At 44.3% G+C, this 26,147-nt stretch overlaps 1 protein-coding gene across 27 annotated transcripts in view; it reads right to left on the bottom strand.

Annotated features, from left to right (window-relative positions):
• Kalrn (kalirin RhoGEF kinase) overlaps positions 1–26,147 on the bottom strand; it is a 626,048-nt gene that overhangs the window by 419,544 nt on the left and 180,357 nt on the right. For all 27 annotated transcript variants that reach the window (XM_078044068.1, XM_078044066.1, XM_078044074.1 and 24 more), the window contains exon 3: positions 23,093–23,207. In XM_078044068.1, coding sequence (XP_077900194.1) covers positions 23,093–23,207 — 115 coding nt within the window. The remainder of the gene's footprint in view (positions 1–23,092; positions 23,208–26,147) is intronic.

Raw genomic sequence — 26,147 nt, forward strand, 5'->3', positions numbered from 1 at the left:
AAAGGAGCTGCCTCTTCTCCTTCTCTGACACTCAGTGAATCCACAAGCGGCCGAGGTCTTCCATTCATAATGTTCTCTGCCCTGTTGTCTGAAGCAATGTGACTTTTGCTTAAATTACAGCATTTATCTCCCATGATAACAGGAATATCTGATAATTACATAAAGCTAAAATATTAAAAAACCTACATAAGAGATGCTAGTGGTAGGAGTTTATAATACTCTGGCCTATGTCCTCTCAATCTTTTTTGTGAATACAGTATTCAGACTACATAGTGGTTTACTTTGCACTGTAACATACAGCTTTTTTCTCATATCTAAAGCTTCTCTGAAACTGTTACACAGTCATTATCATTACTGATTTATAAGAAAATGTATCAACTTTCATCTAACAGCAATGTTTGAAAGTACCCCTTTACTATATCCTAACCAGACCGTCACTGAATTTTTAAAATCTTTTGTCTATTTCTAAGAAAAAAACATTGCATTTCATTTAAATTTGTCTTTGATTACCAGCTATAGTTTATCGGCCCACAATTATTTCTTTTGTGAATCGGTTCACTTATCCATTTTTTCTAGAGAGGTTTAGTGGCTCTTCTCAGTGAGTGAGTTTAGTTTCTCCTGACTCACATCTGTTGCACACCCACTCACATCAGGTGAGTGGACTGCAAGGTGACTGTGGACTCTGCCCAGCTTTAGAGAAAGGGTCTTATTCATTGCCCTGTTCCTCGGGCTCCATCTGTTATCATATTGTTCTGAGATGAGAAATCTATGTCCCCAAAAATGGATACTCAGTGTCACTTCCAATCCTGGAAGTTGACTATCCCAACATCTAAATGTGGTTGTTAGTAGCAGGTTACACACTATTAACTAATCATTTCTGACAACTGAAAGTAGAAACGAGGTACTAATATTCTCCAGAAAGTTCACACTAACTCAGGCAAGGGAGAAAGAGGCCTAGAGCCTGAATGTTGAGAACTAATCCAATTGGCTTCTATCTGGGGAAACAGCCTAATCTCCCCAGGTGCTTTTGGTGTGTCCAGTTTCAGGAAAGAGAAATAGATGAGGGAGGGGACACAACTTTACCACATGCTTACTCTATTCCAGGGACTGTGGGTGACACCATATGTTAATCCTCACAGTAACCTTATAAATTAGGAATGATTATCTCCATTAGAGAAAAATGAAACTGAAGCACAACATTCACTTAAAGTCATCTGACTAGGAAGTGGCCAAGCACAGCAGACCTAAACCCATGCTCAGGTCCCTTTATCACTCCATACCTACCATACAGACACTACATGTGGCTGTAGTGTTTGGAGACAGGCACTGGGGGTCAGCAATGAGGAGATTAGTTGAGGGAGCTCACAAGAGATGAAAGAAGCTAGGGCAAAGGAAGTTCTGGGGAATGACCTCCATTCTGCAATCAGTGCAAAATCACAAAACCAAAGAAACAAAAGAAGATGAAGAAAGTTCAAGCATCTCACTTTGGTTCAGGCACATGAATAAGAAGCAGGAGAATGACACATGCTGCTCTTGGTGCTAGCTATGTTTGGGGCTCCGGCATTTCTCTGCACACACCCTGCTGAGACCATGGAGATCTATGCTACACATCTTCCCCATTTCCCCTTCTAAACCAGGCTTTTAGAACCTGAAATTCTAAAATTCTCAGCCCACAGAGCCCTTAGCCTACTTCCTAGGTTCATGAGCACCTCTTTCCAGGATCCAATCCCCAAGGGCAACTAGCACCACCAGTAGATGTATCCCTAGGCAGAGGGGCAGCAATGGGCTATTTGCAAGTACATAACTAGAAAGACACATGTGAGCTGGAGTGTCCACATGCAGGCATGAGGCCCTGCCATGTAGGATAGATTGGGGAGTAGGCAAAGAAGGCAGATGGAGTGCAAGCTGGGGCTGATCCCCCTGTGCTGCTACGCTTTGACATGGGACTCAGAGGAATCCAACAAGTCTAAATTGAAGATGGCCTCATAGGTTACTACAAGGATAGATTTTTCAAGGTAGAAGGACAGAGCATGTTTTATTTAACAGTTTGTTAGCTTGTTACATTAATTTTAAATATTCAGAGAAAAGGTATATGGGCTTCCTTTTGTTCTCTTGTTCCAAGCACCACAATGTTAAATCAGGTCTTGCAAGAGAAAAGGCTTAGAGGGGCAGCAGGCTTCAAATCAGGACCCACTTGTATGCCAAGGTGGGAGTGCTGGATTTTCCTAAAGGCAATGAGGAACCCCTAAAGGTTGTGCCACCAGGTAAGAGACACAATCAGGTACCATGGAAAGAACACCCTGCAGCTGAGCAGGAGAGTTGATTGGATCAGCCCAAAAGCGTGGTGAGAATAGAAGCAGAGAAACTTTCTCCTTTGAGTTCTTGCTAAAATGACTGCTCAGTGAAGTCCTCCCTGATTAAAACTGTTACCGTCATTTGGTACTCCCTGCCCCCTCCTCCCCTAATTTATCATCTCCTTAGCACTTATTACCATCTGGATAATATATTTTATTCATTTGTTGTTCATCTTTCCTCACCAGGAAGTAACCTCAATGAGGGCAGGGATTTTTGTGTTCATTTTACTGCTGGATTCCCAGTGCCATATGGTGCCTGATGTGTAGGAAGACTCAACCCACTGAGGAGGTAGAGGCAGCAGTTCAGGGTGTGGATACTAGAACCAAACTCCCTCCATCTGAACCCAGCTCCACCATTCACTCGTTGCAAATCCCTTATGCACATTACTTTTAATCTCTATGGGCCTCAATTCCCTCACTGTAAAATGTGAATAAGAGTTGTAACTGCCTTAAGGGGCTGCCTTTAAGGTTAAGTTTGTTAATATACAGAAAGCACCCAAATGGTGCCACACAGTCTGTGGTACATCAGTCTTAGCTGCTGCTGATATCCCTCCCAGGGTCCCTTTATTGACTATTTCGTTCTCTAGCTCCTTGCATATTGTACCTGTCAGCTTATACCTGCCACTTTCTCTGAAACCTGCCTTTGGCTGATGGCACTATTTCTTCAGCAGAGAGCCAGGCAGTTCCCACCCTACCCCAGGGCTGAGAGTGCCTCTCTTACACAGGTGTCATGAAGTCTGGCCCCACTTCCTCATGGCAGAGAGACTCTGATATATGCTCAGAGTCTGCCCAGGTCCCCAGTGAAGCTACAGCAAGACTCTCTGAGGCCACATCCTTGCTTGGTCCATCTTCTTTTCCATTTTGCGTCTCTGTCTACGAATTTCTCCTGGAAAGAACACCTTTAATAAATCATCTGCTGCCCACCCCCCCAAAACACATATGCCCACAGCCTAGCATAGTTATTTTTATTGTATGTTATAAATAATAATATAAAGGATCTATTTTGAACATATGTGAAATTCTGAAGGCAATTTGATATATGATCTAGAGATGACAAGAGAAACCTGGGCTGCACATTCTGATTTTGGAGTCGCACAGTGCCTGATATTTGAGGAATGAATAAATCCATGAACAGGCACAAGCTGATGTGCCCAGAAGTGGGTGAGATCACCTGACAGAAATAAAGCAGAGGAAAAGAACCATCTTCTGAGTCAAGGACAGAACTGGCAGGAATATCAATGTTTAAGAGAAGAGAGAAGAAAGGAGATGAGCCTGAGGACAAAACACAGAGGTTAGAGAGAACCAGGGTGGGAGTGAAATCCAAGAAACAAGGGAGGGGAGCTTTTCTGGGAGGAGCCACAGTGGAGAGGGAGGTCATTAATGAGAGCAGAACCACTGCACCTGGCACCTGAGAGGTCCCAGTCCCGGGGGTCAGGGCAGTGTTAGTGGGAAGCAGAGATGGAATTAATGTTGAAGCAGAGAAGCAGTCATGCTAGTTGATCTCTGGGACAATGAAAAAGAAATCAAAGTCAGCAGAGACTGCTTCTGGTGCACTGACAGCCCCTGACCCCCTTTCCCCGACTCCAGAAGCCATGTGGTCTGCCAGGTGCTCCAGGGCTACCTGAGCCTTGCAGGGCTCCCATCCCCAGCCCGCCTCTCTCCTCACTCAGATGGGGCAGTTGTAGGAAACCGATTTATACTGGAACATAACTTACAGGTGGCCCTACTTTGCCCTTTAAGTGATTGACCTTTTAAAAGATAACTATAAGCCAAATTTTCAGGGGCAGAATTTTGCACTGCGCATGGTGGGGATGGGAGCACAGGAAAGTGGCATGTGGAGCAGCAGGACTTCACGTCTGCCTCAAAGGAGAAAGAGAAGTGAGTGGCTTTCCCTTGCCCACCTGTCCCTGAGAGGGGGACAGAGGGTAGTCATGGCTCCCTCCACCCGCCCTCACCTTGCCCCACTGCTTCCCAGCTGGGGCTTGGTCCTCTGGGCCCCCTTGGTCAGCTTCTCACCCTGAGTGATAAATCACAGTCCCTTCGTGAACTGTTTCATAGACTCTCTAGGGCTCTGGAGCCCGGCAGTCATAAACGTATATTTTGAATGACCGGATGATTGATCAGCTGTTTCTTGTATGCAATTCTAGACCATTTACGCTTTTGTTCATTAAATGTCACCGGGACTGCTTTCACTCAGCAAGCATGTACTATCTTGAAAAAAGCATTTTCACCACTTTATGTGGATGTTTCTCAAATTTTACTGACTTTCATTATCACCTAGGATGCTTATTTTAAAATGCTGATTTGGGGGACAACTTCCAAATATTCTGATGAAAATTGTTTTGAGATGAGGCCCAGGAGTCTCCCCCATCATTCAGACACTTCATCTCTTAGGTGTGTTTGTGAGAGATTAATAATCCTCATTTTGCTTAAATCAGATGCTAGGATTTGCATTGATAAACAGCAGGTCACGTACAATCATATCAGACAGCACAACAATGAAACAAGTTAGAACATTTGCAAGGTGAACCCAATAAGCACACTATCCAGGAGCCTGTGGAAAATGTGAGTTTCTTCCTCCATAGCCTCATATTCTCATTTACTGGAGAATGGAATCATTTATTGCAAGCCTGGGATTGGGGAGATTTCTGCCCTGGGAGTCAATATCTGTGGTTCTTTTTGCATAGACTGAGCTCCTCCTCACTTGATCAGGAGAGGCTTTCCCCTAAGGGTGTGGCAGATGCCCTCCCAGTGTGGCTTATTGGACTCAATCAGATGCTGCATGAAGATGCATTCCCAGGGTTCCCTCTCCACTGCTAAATGGCCATGAAATCACTGATTTCTGCTCAGTGTGTCTGCCTGACAGCTTCATCTCAAACTTCTGGGCAAATCCTGGGTGTGTCTAGGGGTGTCTTAGGTCTGTCCACGGATGTTACCCCCTATATTCATCTCTTGACCAAATGGGCTGCTGTGAACTCTGTGGGGACTGGCCCCAGGTCTGATGAATCCAGCTGCGCAGGGCCTCAGTGGGTAAGTGGGTGAGGAACTAATGAACAGGTCTGAGACAACTGACCCTTTTTATTCGTGGTGGCCTCTCATGCTAGAGATCACAGTTTAGCAGCCCACCAGTGAAACAAATCCCCAGGTGGCATTATAAGAGGCAGCTGCTGTTGTTGTCATGCTTTCTTGTGTCTTTGAAAGAGGCTTAAACCCTCCACTCTGCAACCCAGTCCCTGCTTGCTCACACACTTCCACAACTTGTTGGTTTTGGCATTTGACTTCTGTCTTGGCTGCCATTACTATCCCAGCCCTGTTTCACACACCGAAGACTCAATTGCATCAGCTGAGAGAGTAGTGACTAGGGCACCAGTGCCTCAAGCCACAGGTCACTCTGGGTCTTGGACAGGAAGGCTGAGAACCCATTAGTGACAACCCCAGGCCAGGGCTTCGTCCTTGATACAGTCTGATTTCAGGGAGCCAAGTGCCACTTCCTTCTAGTTCCCCTCCCAGTCCCTGCCCCTGGAATCCTTCCCAGGTCCCTGCCAAGCAAAGCTCAAACTATCTCCCTGGATTCTATCCTGGCCACTTTAGAGAGCCACCCTGGATACTCCCAGTGTCTGACTTTTCTTCATCTTTGATCTTCCCTATCTTCTCTGAACTCCTCTATCTAAAACAGGCAATATATTATTCATGCTAAACTAAACTTTGAGAGGGATTTTGCCCTCTCATGCCTTTAGACCTTTGTGCTTGCCCACTGAACCCCATCTTTGTCTAGATAATATTAACTATATTCTAAAGCTCAACTCATAAGCCTCTTCTTCCAAGAAGTCCTCTCCTAAAGATTCATTCCCTTCTGCCCACTCATCCTACACTGGGCTAAGGGCTCTGCCTATGCATCACCATAACCCTGTGTTTACCTGACCTGGGAAGAAACTACAGCCAGGTTCTAGCTGTTCAATCTCTATCCCTACAGAGAGTTTATGTAGTTTCCAAAGGAGAACCTAGTTGTGAAGGTACTTAATAAATAATATGGTATAACACAAATGCACCATATTATCCATTACTTTATTCATCCAACAAATATTTATTGAGCATTGACTTTTGGGCTGTCCCACTACTAGGCCCTGGGGATATAAATGTGGGCAGGACAAACATGAAGGTTACATTCTGAAAAGAGAGATGGACACAAAATAGTAGCTAAAGATAAATGTAAGTTATGATATCTTAGGAACTTGTCAGGTGGTCAGGATAGGCTACATTTAAGGAGCTACATTTATAGGAACTGACATTTAAGCAGATACCTAAACTATGTGAAGAAACTAACTAAGAGAGCACCAGAAGCCTCAGGCAGAGCAACAGCCTATGCAAAGGCCCTGTAGTGAAAGACAGATAGTGTCCTGGCTACTCCTTGGCTAGGGAGGAGGCAGAAATAGTTATGTTCAGTCAAAAAGCAGGAGACCAACAGCTTCAGGTGGACCAGAGCTCTAAATCTCCAAGACCTCAAAACCTAAAGTTAGAAAGATATCAACTGAGAGCCAAACCACTGAAACTTGGAGAAGTTCTTTATATGAAAAAAACGGGACATATTCATGTGTTAATGATAAAAGCTAACTTGTATTGAGCACCTGGGGCTTTATGTATGGTAAGCATTTTATATGCAATATCTTATTTATCCTTCACAGGTAGAGTTATGGTTATCCCACCCTATAGTTAAGAAAAATGAGGTTCAGTGAGGTTAAATAACATTCTTAGTCATATAAAAGAAGAAAAATCAGGATTTGAATCTAGGTCTGTTTACTCCAGGATCTGGGTGTGAGAGTACCATGCCATCTTGTCACACAAAGGCAGAGAACATTTGAGCTTGGAGGAACCTTAGTGCTTATGCTTGCTAGTCTTTCCCAACCCCACATTTCAGCCAAGGGCAGCAAGTCCAGAGGAGGGAAGGAACCTGTTTAGCATTTGCTGGGTGTCTTGGACATCTGGACCAGACATTCAAGTTTCCACTGCTTTTCTCCAGGCTTTTAATTAGGCAATGAACACTCTAGAACTGATAGGAAAAAAACCTTCCTTGAAGAAGCAGACATCCAGTAATCTGGCTTGGCAGCCCAGTATATCCTGGGCGAGTACTAGCACCCCACTTCAGGAATGAGCACCACCCTAATGGTATCCACTGGGCTCAGGCAGCAGAGACATGGCCTGACCCTTTTTGTCCCAGCTCCTGTGATGCAACCTGAGATTTGCCATTTCTATGAATGTCTAGCAGATTCTCACTAGAAACAGATGCTGTAATAAATATAATATGGATCCCCATGGTAGGTATAGGAGCAAAGATCCACAACATGTCCTGCTCCAGCAGATCAGTTGAACAGACAAGGATTTCTGCTTACCTCCTTAGTGTGCACTGCTGGGGGCTACTTCACTTGGTGCTAGCTGAGGTTTGCAGAATGTTGAGCTGGGGGTGTCAGAAGCCCAATGTGGGAGCCCAGGAAGGCCCTTTAGACTAGGATGGAGCAGAATGAATCTTCAAATCAGACCTATTCAATAAATTGTCCAGGAATGGGGACAAATTTAACACTGGAGTAGAAGGCTAGTCTGGTCATTGAGGACCAAGTATCAGAGAGGCGGGACAAGGCAAGTTAAGAACTCCCCATTAAATAAGGGCAGCATAGGCCATGCCACTGTGTTGTTCTAGTCCTACAGGTACAGACTGGACCAACAGTGCAGGACAATATTGGGTGAGATCTAAAAAAGTCTTACCCATGGCTCCTTGGTTTTATTTTAGTTTTTCAGTCCTGGGTATCCTGCATGTGGGGCAAGTGCTCTATCACTGAGCCACACCTCTAGTCCCTTGGGCAGACTTTACCACTAGGAGACTGTTAATAACCAGCACTGACCAGGAAAAGAAGAAAAAATAAATAACTTCAAACAAGTGTTTTTATCACTTTGCTTTTTGTCCTAGCTGTACTGTACCTGTACTTCTTTAAATCTTTTCATAAGCTGAATTCTCAGGTCAGAATTTGAGGAGAAAGAATGGTCCCTGGAGCCAGGTGGAGTATGTCTGTAATCCCAGTGGCTCTGGAGGCTGAGGCAGGAGGATCGTGAGTTCAAGCCAGCCTCAGCAAATTAGCAAGAACCGAAGCAATTTAGCAAGACCCTGCCTCTAAATAAAATACAATAAAACAGTGTTGGGATGTGGCTCAGTGGTTAAGTGCCACTGGGTTCAATCCCCAGGACAAATAAATAAAAAAGGATGGGGACAAATGATTCTGAGGAAAAAATGATTCCTCTGACTCCATTTGTTTTGGAATTCTTACATCTTTCCCAAATGCATGGAGAACCTCTTCTATAGGATCTCCCGATCCACCCTTACCTGCTTTGGGCTCTGCATTGCTGTTCTGATGGTGTTGGCAGCTCTCTGCTGATTGCCCCACCAGACCTCACCCACTTTCTTAAGCAACCAGAAACCAGCAGGTGTTAAAAGTGTTAAGGACACATTAGCACCTGTTTTGAGCTTTCTAACTGGTATAATCACAAGTGGTAAAAAGAACACCTTGGGAGCAGCCTCCTTGGAGTTTCTACTCTTTTAACAACCCATTTTTTTTTTTAAATTGCCTCCTCTCTTCTGACTTGAGATTTCAGGGCCAGAGTGGGAGGTGGGGCAGTACAAGGGAATGTTTTCCCCTCTATCCAAACCCCAATTCCTCCTCTGTGAAGTGGGGAGATTGTGATTAGAAGGCCTGGGGTTGGCCTCAATAGTTGTTTAAAGTTCCCCCTGGTGATTTTAACATTCAGCCATGGTTAGGTACCATTAAAGAGCTAGACCTTGGACATTTGTTTACCCATTTCCAAGTCTAGGAACTAACCCTGGCCAGTTCCTACCTTTGAGTTTGCCAGAAGCAAACCCAACTGTTGCCCTGGTCAGATACCCAGGAAAACCTAAGCAGAGACCAGATGAGAAAGGTTGGTGTTTTCTACTTCTTTAAAATTGTCTACCCAAATGAGGCTGTTAAAACAAACAAAAACCCTCTGTTACAAAGTAGGGATGTAGCCATTTCTCCCCACCCCCCAAGGCATGGTGAAGTGTTAACTGAGAACACGGTTCTAGCCAGCATTCCCAGGAGTAGTCATAAAGTGAGGTCCAAAGCCCTAAAATCATGCATCAGATCTCTGCATCCATCTCCAATGCCTCTCTTCTTGCCCCATCCCCAATGCCTCTCTTCTTGCCCCATCCCCACCTCTCCCTGCCCTCTCACAGATCCACCCCCTCCTCCTGGCCCTTCAGCTAGGTTTCGATTTCTTGGGAGGCAGGTGGAACCCTCCAGGAAGTTGCCCTCAGGATAGCCTGCACAGGCTTCCTCTGCTCCCTTCTTCCTGTTTCTCCTTAAACAGTCATCACCCTCTTGAAAGCCCGAGGCGTTGCAGTGTACACAGGCACATGCACAAACATCTCCACCAATGCTGGCCATACCATACCTAATGCAAAGTCACTTTCCAGGGCATGACCACTGACTGGACTTCACAAACCAGTTCAACGCAGGTTACCCTCATCCTGTAACCAGTCTGCCTTCTGTTTGACAGCTAGCCAAATTTGTTCTGGCCAAGAGAACTGATGGGGGACCCTGGGAACAGCAAGAGATGTCAAGGAAAGCAGAAGAGGGTGAGGGGATCAGTGAGGAGGTGCATATTTAGAACTTGAAATGGAACAGGAAGGATTGGTATTGTGGGCTCTGGGTCTTTGCTCAAAATCAGATTTTAAAAAATGCTATTCCCCTGAATAGCTGTCTTAGAGAATCTGAAAGCTCTGTGTTGACAGAAAAATTCCTTTGCCCTTGACACCAGGGAGGCTCTGACCCCATGTGCTGCTCTGGGGACCCTACTGGTTCATAGGCTCTGTCCATGTCAGAGGTTGCAGAGAGCTCAGGACTGGTACCAGGCTGCAGCAACACCACTAGCTGGTTGGCCCTAGACACAGCACCACTCTCCTCTGGACAGGACTCTGCTCTTTCAAAGTGAAGGGGCTGACCTCATAACTTCTATAACTCCTTACTACCTTAAACTCCAGGATTCTAATCTACCTCCTTCCTTTACCTCCAGGTCAGATTTTACCTTTAATAAATGATCTTGGATTAAGTCCAAGTAAGAATTGGTACCCTATTGAGAAACTGATGTGACTCCATTTTTGAGAAACCAGCCTCTACCTCAGAGCAAAGCCTGTCCAAGGAAGAGGGTGTGACCCTTGTCCTTGGAAAAACCCACAGAGCTCTCCTAAGCACATACCCACGCTGCTGAGTTTTTTGTCTACAAATAACAGGAGAGATCTGCAGCGCAGGTGTCCTTGACTCAGGCTAGGTGAGGACCCATAGCAACCCCCCTAGCAACCACCAATCAGCATGAGACAGGGAAAATACCTGGAATGCCAGATGACTTCCCAGTAGTTTATGGTGGTTGATAACATGTTGGGAAACCATGTAGTTTAGCACGCACACTCCTCGTGGCCTAAACCAATCAGTTCAAAGGAATCCCCCTCTTGTTCTAACCAATCACCCTTACCCAACTTGTTCCCGCCATTGAATGTGCTAATCAATGTTAAGAGTTGATGTTTGATTTTCCCGCAGTATGGAATGATTTGCTGTGTGATGTTGTGACGCATAGAGTATCCCCCCAAAACTTACAAAATTTCACTGGCAAAAGACCGGGACTCAATCCCTGGGACCGCTGTGTCGGAACGACCACTGGTTATGAGTCCAGGCTCGAGCTTGCAATAAAGACTCTTGTGTGATTGCATCGGATTCAGCTCCTGGAGGTCTACTGGGGTCCCACGAATCTGGCATAACACTATTGCCCTCATGAGTCTGCAAGTTTAAGGACAGTCTAAAAAGCCACAGGATCATTTAGCCATTCCCCTCTGGGTTGGTGTGTCTGAGAACTAAATAACTGTCCTGTGTGTCCACAGAATTGAACCTGGGCCAATTTGCCATGGCCCTAATAGAGTACTCCATCATGGTCAGAGGTGGGTGAGGGTGAGGAATGGCCTTACCCTCCTGCACATCCCATAACACAGAGATTCTCTGCAGTCAGTGAGTTGGAAGCCTGAACTGTCCGGCAATCAAGGACATTCTCTTCCAGTGCAGGGAACCAGGGTGGGGCAAGTCACAGCACCCAGACCTTGCCTCAGGCACCAGGCCAAAACCTGCACGTGAATTAGTGACTAGTGATGGGTACAGATAAAATTCCAGCTGGGACAGAACAGTCTGAGAGATAAGAGGGAGAAAAATGTACCAATTTTGGAATTTTTGAGAAGCTCTCAAAACCAAGACTGATCCTCAAGAGACCTAGCACAAGTGGGGGTCAGGAGAGCAGGAGTCTTAAGAGAAATGGAAAGAAGGACCAGGGCCATCCGGACACAGGCTTGGATTGCGTCAGTAAATTATCCAGAAACAGATTTGTCCTTGCTGAGTCACTGTGGCTGACAAAGTGCTCCTGTCTGGGTTCCAGATTTGGTGGTCATACTTGCTCATACTTGAGAAACAGGAATCCACGTCCTTGGTGAGAGGGAAGCCACTCCTGCTGTCTCCCAAGGTCCTGGACACTTCATCCTCAGCAGAGAGCTCAGGCTCCCTCTCTGTCACAGAGCTATGCGTACAACCCCTTACAGAGGAAGGAGGACATCCAGAAGGAGACCTCAGTCTGGCCTCAGTGACGTCACATCTGAAAAAGATTCACTGGCACTAGCCCTTAGGAACCTGGAGGTGAAGCTCTGCCCTTTCTCCTTGGGGAGCTCCCAGCCTAGCTGAATTCCTCCCACTAGCAAAGTGGTGATCTGCAAATTCAAAGGCAAGGAATAAGAACCCCCATTCCTATCCTTGAAAGGTTTATTGCCTATCAGAGAGAAAGCCCTGTGGACAATCTTATCTCACGAGGGACAGACCCTCCCCACAACATGAGGAGTTTTCTAGATTCAAAAGTCTTTTTCAAATTTTGTTCAAGTTATTTGTTATCCTTAGGTAATAATGCTAGACATTTAAGAAAGAATTTCAGGAGTTCTTGTTTCAGTGTTCATTGATAACTTCTAAAGCAGTTCCAGAAGAGAGGAGATGGGTAGAGTGGGCATGGGGAGACATTCAGTGAGGAGAGTGGCGAGCTGGGGTTGGGGGGGTGCTGCGAGACCTGGTCACTCACACTCTGCAGCAGAGCCCTGGGCAGCCTCATTTTCCTTATGTTCTCATCTCTCATGTTCACAGAAAGAAAACAATGTTTGAACGGAATGGTTTGAAAGGACAAATTGAGACTTTTATCTTCAATGTTTGTGGCTGATGAAAATGTTGCGGGAGGCAGTGGGAGTTCTGAGAGGTAATCATGGCGGGGGGGCACCATGACTTCAATACCCCCAAGACTGAAGACAAACCAGTTTTTTGTTTGTTTTTGTTTTGAGATTGAAAAATATTTGATTTTATAAAAGAAAGCTAAGAATTATTATATACATGCCACATTTAAGCATCCCCACCCCCCTAAAAAAATAGCATCATTAGGTAACTGGGCTGCCCCTTTGAAAGTTCCTTTGCAGAGTCACTTTTACCTCCTGTCTCTGATCCTTTTGGAAAGATTATGTCCTCTTTCCATTTGCCTGACATTGTTGACTGCTAAATAATATTACTACTTTTGATTTACAGAACCTGGTGACCTTTGTAATGCCCCTTCTTAGACTTTAGTTCAGTGTATCAATGGACACAAAATATGTAAATTAGTGTAAGGCTTAACTCACAAAAAAGTAACATGTTCAGGGAGGTCAAGGTCAAGGTCAATTGTGATATTCTGGCTGGGAGGTGAGGGGAAGTTACACATACCTTAGATGATGAAGACTCTACTAGCACACAACTTTCCTGTCCATTGTCTTCCTGTACCTCTCCGCCCCATAAAAGCCCTTTGCAACCTGAGTGTTTGAAGATGGAGCTTTGAGGTCAACAGTCCCTCCATCCTCTCAATATGTCAGTCCTTGAATAAACCTGATTCCTTCCTACCAACTCTTGTCCCCCAAATATTGGCCTTCAAGCAGTGAGTTTTGGGAGTTGCCCCGGCTCCAAAGACTAACTCTCCCATCCCCCGAGAGCCGCCCAATGGTGAGCCCTGCTGGCTCACATGATCCTTACCACCAATCAGACTAGCCCTGCTGGCTCACATGATCCTTACCCACCAATCAGACTAGCCCTGCTGGCTCACATGATCCTTACCCACCAATCAGATTAGCCTTGCTGGCTCACATGATCCTTACCCACCAATCAGAAAGCACCCCATGCTAACTGTCAAAACCTTCAATCATTAAACTGTCATAACTGTCAAACCACCCCCAGCTCTATAAATATTCAGAGCTGCCTCAATAAACGGGCATTTTCTCTGACGACAAGCCTTGTTCGTTTTTTCAGTGAGCAGCCTGGAACTTATTCTGATAACAATCATAAAATTCCCACTTTTGACTGGAAACTGTTGCATACCTAGGCTAACCACTGTCATTAGCATTATTTTATTTAACATTTACTACAATTTTCTGAGAAAGATTGTATTAAACACGTTTTATAGTTGAATAATAATAATCATCACCTACAGTTACTTAAATTTCAATGTTTCAATAAAATTTTAAAGTTAAAACCAGAAAACAGCAGATTTAATGAGATCAGGACAGAACATTACTGTTTGGAGCTTCTGACAACTCATCCTTTCTTCTTAGACAGCTGAACTCAAGTACTCCACCACTTGGTGGCAGCATACTTAAACTGCCAGAAGTGCCTATCATAAAGGCAATTTCTGTACTAGCATCATAACATGAAGCATCAGTATGTAATATATGCCTGGAAAAAATACACAATCCCAAATACCAGTGAAGGGTACATAAGACCCAGCCAATGACTAGTGAAAATGTGTTGAAAATTATCATATAATGGGGAAGAGAGAAATAGACCCAAATCTGGAGCCCACCAAGTGAAAAACATATCCCCCCCCCACCTCACCCCACCCCACCCCACCCCCGTGCTAGGCTGTCTCTCAGCATTTACATTCAAGGAACTGTCTTATTTCCAACATCGCAGCCAAGTGAATCCCAGCTAAATTTAAATCATCCTGATTACCTAGGATGAACTTCAGAAAGGCCTGAGCACACAGGATCTTATTTCACCTGACATATTGGAGTTTACCTAATCAAGGTGACACCAGACACTTCAGCTTCCTAATCAGCCTGCTCCTGGTGAGGGGTAGGCTCAGCCAGGCTGAAAGAGAATTGAAAGGCTCACCTAAGCTCACCTCCTTCAACACTGCTGCCCAGAGGCTAACTCCATAGGGGCCTGACTTTCCCAGAAGGGAGCCAGGTAAGGCATCCAGCCCAGCCAAGCCAGGGGCTGACTACACCACCAGCCAAGGAGCTGAAATATATCCAGAGCGAAAACTGAAGAGTCACCAAGGCAAAACACTCTAGCCTTTTCTAGACATCATGTCCACTCTGAACACCAATGTGTGGTCTTGTGAGGGCCTATATTAGTATAGGAAAGCTAAAACAATCCTAGCCTGGGAGATTCCAAAGCTCAGGCACTATAAAACTGGTCTAGGAAGTGATCAACAATACTAGCCTTATTACTATCTTTAACCTACAATATTGCAACCATTTCCTAGCCTTCACTAGCCCAGCTTCCACTCAGCTGCCAGATGAATCTTACAAAATGCAATTTTGTCATTCTCCTGCTGCAAAGCTCTTCAAGTATTCTTTATTCCCCCATCAGTAAATCTTCTTAACTGGATCCATGGAATTCTTACCTGACTTTCTGCCATGTCATCCAAAGATACCACACTTCTGTTACTCTAGGTTTTTGGAACTTAACTTGCAACCTCTATAATATCCCCTAATTCACACTCAACTTTTCCTGAACCCTTCCTCTACCTGCACTGCTCCTATCCCTTCTACTTCCAACCTCTGCTCAGAGTGCCTCCCTTTGGAAGCCTCCCTATTCCCATTCAACAATAATGCAGGATGCACAGTGAGCTGCAGCCCACAGTACTGGGCTCCACCCTGCATTTCAGCATGCAAACTCCTCAGACCACTGAAGAAGAAGCCAACCAATGATGTGCCTGGCACTGTGTAAGGATTTGACATCCTTTATCTTACTGAACAGTAATCATTAATAGATTAAAAAGAACTTCACTTGTTCTCTGATATCGATATCAATTACAACATCTATTCAAAGTATTGAAAAAAGTAATCATGATCAATTTTCCTCATTTGAGTTAACCAAGAGAAACTTCTCAAGAGACATTTTAGTACCACATTAATCTTCTATTAATAATTTGGTTGTGAGCCCTTAAAGTCAAAAGATAAGCTTTTTTATTAAAAATTATGTTTGAAGATTCATCTATGGTTATTGCCTATCACAATATGCCAACAAATCTAGTCATAGAAAATTATATATTGTACAATATAATTTTTATAAAACTCAAAAACAAGCAAAACCAAATAATATATTGTTTATGAAAATAAATGGCAAACTGTATCCCCCCCTCAAAAAAAAGACAAGAGAAAGGTGAACAAAACTGGATAGTGATTATTTCTAAGGAAGAGGCTGACAGGGTAGAGTCCTGAGTAGCATCAAGGATGGGGGTGATGCTCTGCCTCCCAAGTTGGAGACAAACTCACATGCGCTCATCTTATTATTATGCTTTGTAACTTTCATATACATTACATCTATTCCTTCCTATGTAGAAAATATTGCTCTGTGGACGTGTATAATTGCTGTTGTTGTTGTTGTTATTATTACTACTATTATGCTCCTTTATACAAGAGAGTGCCTGGGGACAAAAGAGAGATTATTATATGATTTCTTCACAACAGCTCTGTGAGACAGACATTATTTTCCCAAATTAAAAATTAGAATATGGGACTTAGAATCAGTAATATGCCCAAGGTCTCACTCTGGGCCAAGTATCTTCTTTTGTACCTCAGAAGTTATCCTCCAACCTCTCCCTACTACCCTGGAGCCCTGAGGGGCTAACACAAACTCCCCTGTTATGCAGTCAGTGACAAACAATGACAGGAGGCTAGAGAACAGTCAGACAGTGAGGTCAGGACATTGAGTCCCCTGACCTGACCCAGAAGTCACCATGAGCCAGTAGCATCTCCCCCCAAAGCCCACAGCTCCTGTCCTGTGCCTCTCACACAGAAATCCTCTCCCTGTATACTGGAGGATCTTATCCTCACCCTGTCCCCTCAGGCCTAGAAGGTTTCTTATCTCCTCCCCCTCATTCCCTGACCCCATGCTGTTTCCAGCCTTACTAGTTTCCTTGTAACTGCCCACATCATGATAAATTGATGCTCAGTTAAAGTCTTCTCAAACTACCCAGGTTGCATGGCCATGCATTCCCTGATGCAGAGTGCTGGAGCTTGGGCCTGAAGCCTAGCATACTCCTCTATATTAAGATACCTGTCTACCCTTTACTGCAAAGATCAGTGTGACTCTAAGGAAGGTGATAAATAACATTGGCAGTTTCTATTGTGATTTTATGTTCCTTAGCTGTGTAGTAGAACACTATTTGCTCCTCAGGGCTGGTGTTACGTACAACTAACAATAGGGACACTTAACTGGTATTGCCGAGAAACGTGTGTAAAATGTGGAAACTGTAATGGAAAATAGAAACTGTCCATGCAGAGGTAACAAACGAGGTTAAAAATGTTTTTTAAAAGGTATAAGTTTTAGGCAAATGCAAATATAACAACATGACCTCAGTGTTCTCTCTGATCTTATTTTCTGGCCCTTCTATACCTTGATTCCTCCCAATTCCCTCCTTTAATTGATGGTCCCAGAACAAAAGGCAGGGTACCAACAGCACAACTCCACAGGCCCTAACAATGAGACACATTTGATGATGACAGTTTGGATGGTTCAGGCTTTCTCATGCTGAAAACTGTGAGAGGAAACCCTTGTGTTTTGTTTTTTTGTTTTTTAACCTCCTCTTCTTTTAACTGTCTTCCTGGCTCTCTCCTTAATCTATTTTTTTTTTTTTTATAAAGCACAAAGACAGTTCTGGCTATAAGCCCAAATTATCTTTTGCTAGAATCAGTAGAACAAGAGCAAATGTTATCAAATAATAAGCTGCAAATAAAGGCACCTTGGTTTGATTGGCATTACAGAATAACCCATTCTAATTTCTTGTCATCTTAACTCACCATACGACACCAGCATTCCTTGACAGAACACTCAGCATCTCAGCAACACAGCAAAAAGCAGAGTTAAGTGGCAGATACATCAATTGGTGCCCTTAGGAGCAGCAGAAAGATGATCGTGACAAAGCAGGATAACAGTGATGATGAAGGGAGAGATTCAATGCAATAAAAACACCTCAGGCTTTCTTAACTAGATGTAGTACCGGGAGATTCCAATTTCGAGCATATGGTCAACTCCTAATATTCCATACTGAGAGCTATTCCTGGGCACATGTTTACTCTTGGGATGGATTTGCTAGCCTGTCTTTCAATTTCTAGGGATATTCATCAGTTGATTGTATCACAGTATTTCCTTTGCCTTTCACATACAAGTAGCTACAAGCAGATAGGACCAAAAAAAAAAAAAAAAAAAAAAGTTAGGTAAGTGTAGGACAGATGACAATCAGGAAAGATAACATGAGAACTCGTCAAAATCCCTATCCAGGATCTGGCTTACAGTACACACTCAATAAATGTTTGTTGAATTGAGAAAATGAAGGGGAAGTTGAATTAGAAGAATTGAATGTCTTTTCCTACCCGAATATTCTGTAATTCCTCAGAAAAAAATGCTAAAAGGTAAGGAAGAGGATGTGAATTCTCAAACTCATCAGGAGAAAGATAGGGAAGGCAAAAGGGAGACATCTCAGGACGAGATGGACCCTGAAAAACCAACTTATCGTTATACAAAATACATGTATGAAGATGTGAGAGAGAAAAAATATAGTGTTACCTTAGATTAGGTAGAGACAAGTGTTGAGGGGAGGGGTTGGGGAGATAGGAAGGATAGTAGAATGAAAAAGACATTATTATTACTGTGTGTATATATATGTGACTGCATGACCAATATGATTCTGCAACCTGTACACTCAGAAAAATGAGAAATTATATCCCATCTGATTCAAATGTATGATATGTTGGTCATTGTACTGTCATGTGTAACTAATTAAAACAAATAAAAATTAAAAAAAAAAAACTAACTCAGGATTGATCCAAACTGTTACACCCCGGCATGATCCCTGATCCTAGGTAATTCCCCCAAATTCCCACTCAGAGTCCAAGAAAGAAAGCAGTTCTCTTAAGACTGAATGTGAAGACAGAATCCCAAGCTCTAAGTTATTAGGGAGCCTGAGAAGGGGTGTGTCTGTGGAGGTAAATATTTTAATTTGAAGTCCTGGATTTTATTATGTATGCTTTTTTCAATGCCACAGCAACATAGAGTCCAGGATAGGAAAGAGACTTAGGAAGTACCTAATCCCCCGCTCCAACCCAATGGAGGATTTCTTTCTAAGGCATCCCCAACAGGGCCATCCACTCTTCAGAGACAGGACTGGAGGCAGTGGTGCTGCTGATGCACAGCTCTCTGGAGGCAGATTCTTTCTTCACCTCTGAATCTGGACCTTTTCCTTCTATTCATGGATGCAACAGAGACCATGCCAACCCGTTCCTTTCAGGACACCTCTCCTGACATCTGAAGTCAGGAATTCCTTTACTTTTCCATATTCACGCCTGCAGCAAACTTCCCTTACTCCTTCCACAGCGGAGACACTCTTGCGGGTTCCTCAACGCTCTTCTTTTCTGACAGTACTCTAAATAGTCCCTGGGGCTAGCGAGTTGAATACAGCAGACTTGAATTTGGTGGGCCACACAAGGTTGCTCTGTACAGCAGATAACAGGGCTACTTCTTCCTATTCATTTATAAATTATCAAAATAGTTTGTCATCATGCAAGCTGGCTCCTTAGATCCCAAAAGCCTCTTTCATCACACACTGTCCTCACCAGTGGGTCTTCTGCTGACTGACTCATTTCCTGTGCTACCAGTACAGTCACATCCTGTGCTACCCTGGGCTGTTGCAGGTTTGGCACTGTAGAGAAATATCCAGGTTTTCCCTAATTCCCTCAAAATGTCTCTCCCTGCTTACCATGAAGCCTCAATCTACCTGACACACAGAAGTGCTGAATATTTGTTAAATGAATAATAAATAAGTACATGAATAAATGAATACCAAATGTCACCCACAGACTTGATTACACCAGTCCACAGTCAATATTTCACCTTTAAAAAGAAGCCTGTCCTTTTAGCATCCCAGGCCATGACCCAGAATAAATAATTTCTTCTTATCAAAATCATCCACCTGACCTAACTGTTCATTTTCAGAGTTCCCCTTCTCTCCAAAAGCCCTGGTTAGACAGAAAAGTTGCAAACACCATCCGACCTTCTCAGGTCTTCAGTTTTCCCACCAAAGTTTACTGTAGAATAATTCTATTTCAGATTCTGTTTCCATGAGTTGTTGTCTGTGAACTGGAGGCCAACAGAAATAGAAAGTGACTGGTGGACATGACCTAACTGTTGATAGATTTCGGCCAACTGGGTACTCACACATCTGGTGAATACAAGTCCTCAGAGGGAGGCAGCAGGCATCACAGATCAATTTTTCCTATTGAGGGTGATCACTCATTTCTTCTTCTTCCTTTTCCTCCCCCTCCTCCTTCTTCTTCTCTGTCTCTGTCTCTGTCTCTCTATGTCTCTCCCTACCTCTTTCCTCACCCCCCTGTTTTCTCTCTTTCTTTTCCAGACTGGGAATTGAACTCAGATTGGCCCTACAACTGAGCTATATTCCTAGACCTTTTAAACTTTTGAGACAAGGTCTCACTAAAGTGCACAGGCTGACCTTGAACTCAGCCTCCAAAGTATCTGGGATTACAGATGTGCACCACCACACCCAGTGACAACAGCATTCTTGCTTCCCCTGCCAATGCCAGGGAAGAAGCCTTTCTGAGAAGCAGAGAGCCCGCGTGCATTAGAATGCCCCTTCAGTTATTGTTATGGTTTGGATTTGAGATGTCTCCCAAAAGCTCATGTGTGAGACAATGCAAGAAGGTTCAGAGGAGAAATGATTGGGTTGTAAGAGTCTTAACCCAATCAGTGATTTAGTCTCCTGATAGGAATTAACTGAGTGGTAACTGAAGTGGTAGGGTGTGGCTGGAGGGGGTGGGAATTGGGGTGTGGGTTGGCGTATATATTTGTATCTGGCAAGTGGAGTCTCTCTGCTTCTTGATCACCATGTGAGCTGCTTCTCTCTGCCACACTCTTCTGCCATGATGTTCAGCCTCACCTCAAGCCCCATGGAATGGAGCCAGCCTTCTGTGGACTAAGAAAACTGTGAGCCCTCAGATAAACTTTTCCTCCTTTCTACAGTTGTACTGATTGGGTCGAAGCAGAGAGAAAGCCGACTAAAACAGTGATGATATACTGTTTCTCCTTTGTTTTCATGACCTTTCTCTCAGCCCCTCTTGGGTTTCATTCCCCTTCACCTCAGCAGAAATCTTTTCCTTTTAAATTGCTTCCAAATTCATTTTGTCCCAATCTTTGCTTAATAACTCACAATGAAGGAACATGTTCTTCCAACTCTTTCTTCTTTTATTCTAAACAAAAGATGAGCCTGTCTTAGCTGCAGGTATGCAATGAACGTGCAAGGCAGAAAAACGTATGCTTCACATTTCCTGGAATTCCAATTTCTTCTGACTCTAAAAGAGTCCATTCCAGGTCCCCACGAAACTCTTGTAAATTGCTTTAGAAAGTGCCTGGTTCCATGCCTGTTATAGCATACCTGGGAAACATGCTTTTAAAAACTGCTTAGCCCCTAGATGGCTAAATTGCAAAATTACATAGATCAATCATGGGTTATTTAGTCCATCTCCTTACCTCTGAGACAGATAGGAATATTTCTTCTCTATAAAGACCTACAAAAAAAATCTTCTATTTTCTATTATATTCTTAGTTCATTGCCTCATGTACTCATCTTAGAAGTTCATCTTTGAAAATAACCAAATCCCTTTCTCTGGAGTTTAAGACCCTTTATATTTTTTTTTCTGGTTCCCAGTAGATATCATAAAGAAAAAAACAGACACCTTTTGGCATCTGTTTGTTCACAGCCTTCTGTTTAGAGCTTTTCAGGGCTCACCATTCCATTCAACGTCCTTCCAGCATTTGATGACTGCTCTTAAAATCCCCTTTACCACCTGCCCATAACCCTCCACCAATCCCTTTGTTTTTCTCAGACCCTGTAGCTCTCTGAAATGTAGTACTTGCCTCACTTGACACCTGCTTCAAGAACTTAATCAGCACATTCAAAAACTACATTCTCTTCACAAACAGTCTCTTCACAAAGGCAGAGCTGAATATATAGCTTGTCTGCATAATTTACTCATTCTCCTATAAAATGCACAAAACAAGATGAAGGTTCTGAAAGCCCAAAGCAACACCTCTTATTTGCCACAACAAACACCTAACAGGCTTGGCCCCACTAAGAGACAGAGAGCAGAGCCCTTGCTGGCCAAGGCAACAATGGGGGACAAGGACTGGCGTCAGGAGGCTTGAGTTCCAGACAAGCTCTGCCATGGACCCCTGTGAGCAGCTCACCTAATTTACCTGTTAAGTTCATATTTCCCCTTCTCTTCCAAAGTCATGCTGGGCAGAAGATTGGCAAACACTATCTGACACTCTAAGATCTTCAGCTTTCCTACCTAACTTCACAGTCCTTAGAACAATTCTGTTCCAGATTCTGTTTCCATGAGTCTCAAGTCAGCCTGTTCCCTAAACAGAACAGCATACATATTTGCCCAGATTGCTCCTCTGGGCCCTTCTGGCTCTCACATTCTGTAACTAGTCAAAGGCCTCTTCCCTCCCTTTTTAAAGACATAAGCCATGTTCTTGGCATATCTGTTGCCACCCACCTCTGTGGCCAGAATGTGTTTTCTCAGTCTTTCTTTCCTTATTACCTTCTGCCCTGAAGGAGCCTTTTAGACTTTTGCTCCCCTTAGGTTCTCCACCCAGTGAAATCATTGTATCACACATGTTCTGTATATCTGTACTGTATGTATATCTGTGCTTCAGGCAGACAAGATTAAGATTAACTTGCTACCCCCAAGAACTAATTTTTACCCAGCGGGGGGGGGCAATATTACCCCCCATTAAAATGCAGGGAATAGAAAAGAGAGAAATAACAACAGACACTGAAAATGCAGAAACTACATTGAGCCAAGAACCACCTCTAGCTGAGTAACATCAGCACCATTACTTACCCCAAACTCTAAGCACCACAAAAATATTCACAAGCCAGAGATTCTAAAAATAATCCATTATGCAAACCAGAGTGGAATCAACCAAAGTTCCAAAGGGACTTTGCGCAAAAGTAAACAGCAGCTTCCCACCCCCCTGCCCCAGGCCACAGTGTCTGGGGTTGCAGGCGCATGGACCAATCCTCTTAGCCTGGGACCCTCAACACTGCCCACAGTTCCCACTGCCAGCTCCCATTTCATTCACATGAATCCCAGCAGAAACAATGGGAAAGATGGGAATGAGGTGAACAATGGGCAACGATGTTCCAGGAAAAGTTAGAATCCAATGTATCCCAGGGCCCTGGCAAGGAACAGGGACTCCTTCCAACTTCCTGGCATCAGCCCAGCTCCCCGCTCCCCTGCAGGCCACTGCCCTTCACCTTACCTTGGCACACTGGCCAAATACGTCACAAGTTTCCGCAGGTCTTCCTGTCTTATTCTGTCATGATTGCTGCGAGCAGGGAAGGTCAGGATGGGTCCACCTCGCTTATCACGGCCCCCTGCAGGGAGAAAGAGGAGGGAATTTAAGAAAAGCAATGGGAAAGTCAGCCACAGAGGGGAAAAAAAAATTGTCTGAATGCTGGTACAGGCAGCAAGGTAAGGTGAGGGAGGCCCAGATAAATCAGTCACAGTTTAAGACAAGAGTGTCTGAATGCAGGTAATGTGTGTGACTTTGGTCAAGTCTTTTGACATCTCTGATGCCTCATCTTTAAAAAAGCAGATGAAAATAATAGTGGGCACTTTGTGGGTTGTTGCAAGGACTGATGAGGAAGCAGCTTGAAGAGTAAAGCTCTCTGTATTTGTGAGATAAGAAGGGGATGATAATGATTCTTATTGAGAAAACAAGCTGGGTAAAAGTGCTTTGTTCTTTGGAAATTTCACTTCCCTTCACTTCTCTTTACAGACCTCTGTAAGGCAGGAGTGCTCTCAATGCACTGATGACCATGGAGAGGAGGCCATTGAAAGCAACCATCCAGGATAGCACCGCAGAGAGATTTTCAGACTCATAGAAAAGACACTAAAAGTTTTCTACACAACTCAGAAGCCACCTCTGCCCACCTGCCTGCCTGAGGTGCCACCTGTCACTCCTGCTGGAGAAGTACATGAATCTTATCAGAAATAAAGATGCTCAAGGTCTTAATCAGTGCAATATGTACAAACTCGGATTCTAAATGCTTTATAAACATCAAATGAAGGGGGGGAAATGCTAGAAGAGGTATACAAAAATGATGATCACTGTAGTCATTAGGACAGAGTTCTAGATGGTTGTTTTTTCTTTCCTATATTTTCAAACTTTCTATTCACTATTTATCATATGATTTAAAAATTTATTCATTAATGGATGTCATGATTAGGAACCCAAACCAAGTTTCTCAGGAGGGTCAGATGGGTGAAACTGAAGTATGGTGACTACGTTCCTTTGAGGCACTGGCTATGATACAAAGGACATTTCTGCATCCTGATCAGAGATACCCCCTCAACCCAAATCTCAGACAACCGCTGACATCCCCAGAATGGGGACCCAGAGTGATCTAATGGAAGATGGGGGAGGGGTTCACATGCTACATCAGTGCTAGAAAGAAACCTGACACTCAGGCCTCTGAAGAAGGACCTCTTAGGAGGAAAGCAGAGCTGCCCAGGCCCCTTCTAGGTGTGAGCTCAGGAGTAACATTTTCCTCTGATCACAGGAACACAAATGGAGGGAGGCTTGGTGTATTAGTCAGCTCTTAGTCTCTATGACCAAAATATCCAACACAATTTAGAGGAGGAAGTTTATTTTGGGATGATTGATAGTTTCAGAGGTTTTAGTCCATGGTTGGCTGACTCCACTACTCTGGGTCTGAGGTGAGACAGAACATTACGGCAGAAAGGTGGGAGAAAGCTACTCAGTTCACAGCAGCCAAAAGCAGGGCACAGAAGGAGCTAGGGACAAGATATAGTCCCCAGGACATGTTCTCAAGTGATCTACTTCTTCCAGTCATGTCCCACCTGCCTATAGAACCCACTATCTCATAACAGTCCATTCCAATTATTAATCCGTCCAATGGATTGTTCCACTGTTGATGGTCTGGTCTTTATGATCCAGTCACTTCTGAAAGCCCCACCTCTGGACACTGCTGCACTGGGGGACCAAGCTCCAGGCCTCCTGCTCCAAGGCCTTCTATACTACCAGCCCTGGTTCTTTGTAATGATGAACAACTTCATCTCATCTGCTTTGGGGATGGTCCCTATCTCCCAACTATCATTCACACAAAGAAAAGGAAGCAAAATGATTAATTGGAAGGGTTCCTAAAAGCTGGGAGGGCATCTGACCCCCTCAGCCTTCCCCTTATCGCTCTAAGCTTTTTTACCCTTGGGTGGGTTTTTGCTACAGCTATTGGTTTCCTTCTATGGACACCTTGTAAGTAGAGACATGGGAACATGGGGAGCCAAGGCTCTGACTGGCAGAGGGTGATGAGGTGGTTTCGAGGGCTGGCTGATCTGTTCCTGTAAAGCTTATGTTACACTAACCTTAGAGACAGGAATTTCAGAACTCAGGGCTGGGAAAGGTGCTGGATGACAGGGGAGGGGGAGTGAGGAAACGAAGCCTGGGAAAATGTAATCACCACCTTTCAGAAGTATGGATAATGAGTCAAGATGAGGCAGCAGGATCGAGTCCTATAGTTTCCAGAACAGAAAAGATCTTGCAAGACTGTAGGAAGAAATGAGCGAGCACAGAGGAAGAGAATCATTATGCCGGAAGGGAGGTGGGCAATGGATACATTCAAGACTTCAGAGTGGGTAAGGGGGAGGGGTCCAGCCCCCAGTGGGTGGAACTGTTCTTTTTTCTGAGGCAGGTTGCATTAGTCAAGGAGAGAGGAAAAACAGAAATAAGTGATGCTGATGCTTTAACATGCAGCATTTCCCAATTTTATTTAAGACAAGAACCTCTTTCTGGTTTTTTTTTGAGGATGATTGTTTGGGACTGTTCTATGGAAACACTTTGAGACACTTGGGTCCAGGGTACAAAAGATAATGTTCAGTGGCATGGAGTTTCCCTGGGAACTACGGAAAATCATGTTGGGAGATGAGGAAGCAGAAAGGAACCCTGGGAGGTAGCCAAAAGAGGGTATGTATGTGCACAAAGATCCCAGGGTAGGGTGGGCCCTGCACCAGAAAGCAGGTGGGGTGGAAGGGACAATGGATGTGGTGAGTGGGAGACATAAAGTAGCAGAAGGGAAGCCAAGGAGGCCAGGGAGCCCATGGGCTGTGAACGAGGGGCCCACATGGCAGGGTAGGAACAACAGAGGCTCACTGAGGGACAGCCACAGCTCTGACCCACATGCTGAAGGGGCTGGGCTGCCCTGACTCCAGATGTTTGTTGCCATGGCAGCTACTTTGCTTTCATCTGGCCAAAGCTGGGGTGCTTGCAGGGGAGGGTGAGCACGACCAGTGGTTTC

This window comes from Ictidomys tridecemlineatus, chromosome 3, assembly GCF_052094955.1.
Source record: "Ictidomys tridecemlineatus isolate mIctTri1 chromosome 3, mIctTri1.hap1, whole genome shotgun sequence".
Taxonomy (NCBI): Eukaryota; Metazoa; Chordata; class Mammalia; order Rodentia; family Sciuridae; genus Ictidomys; species Ictidomys tridecemlineatus.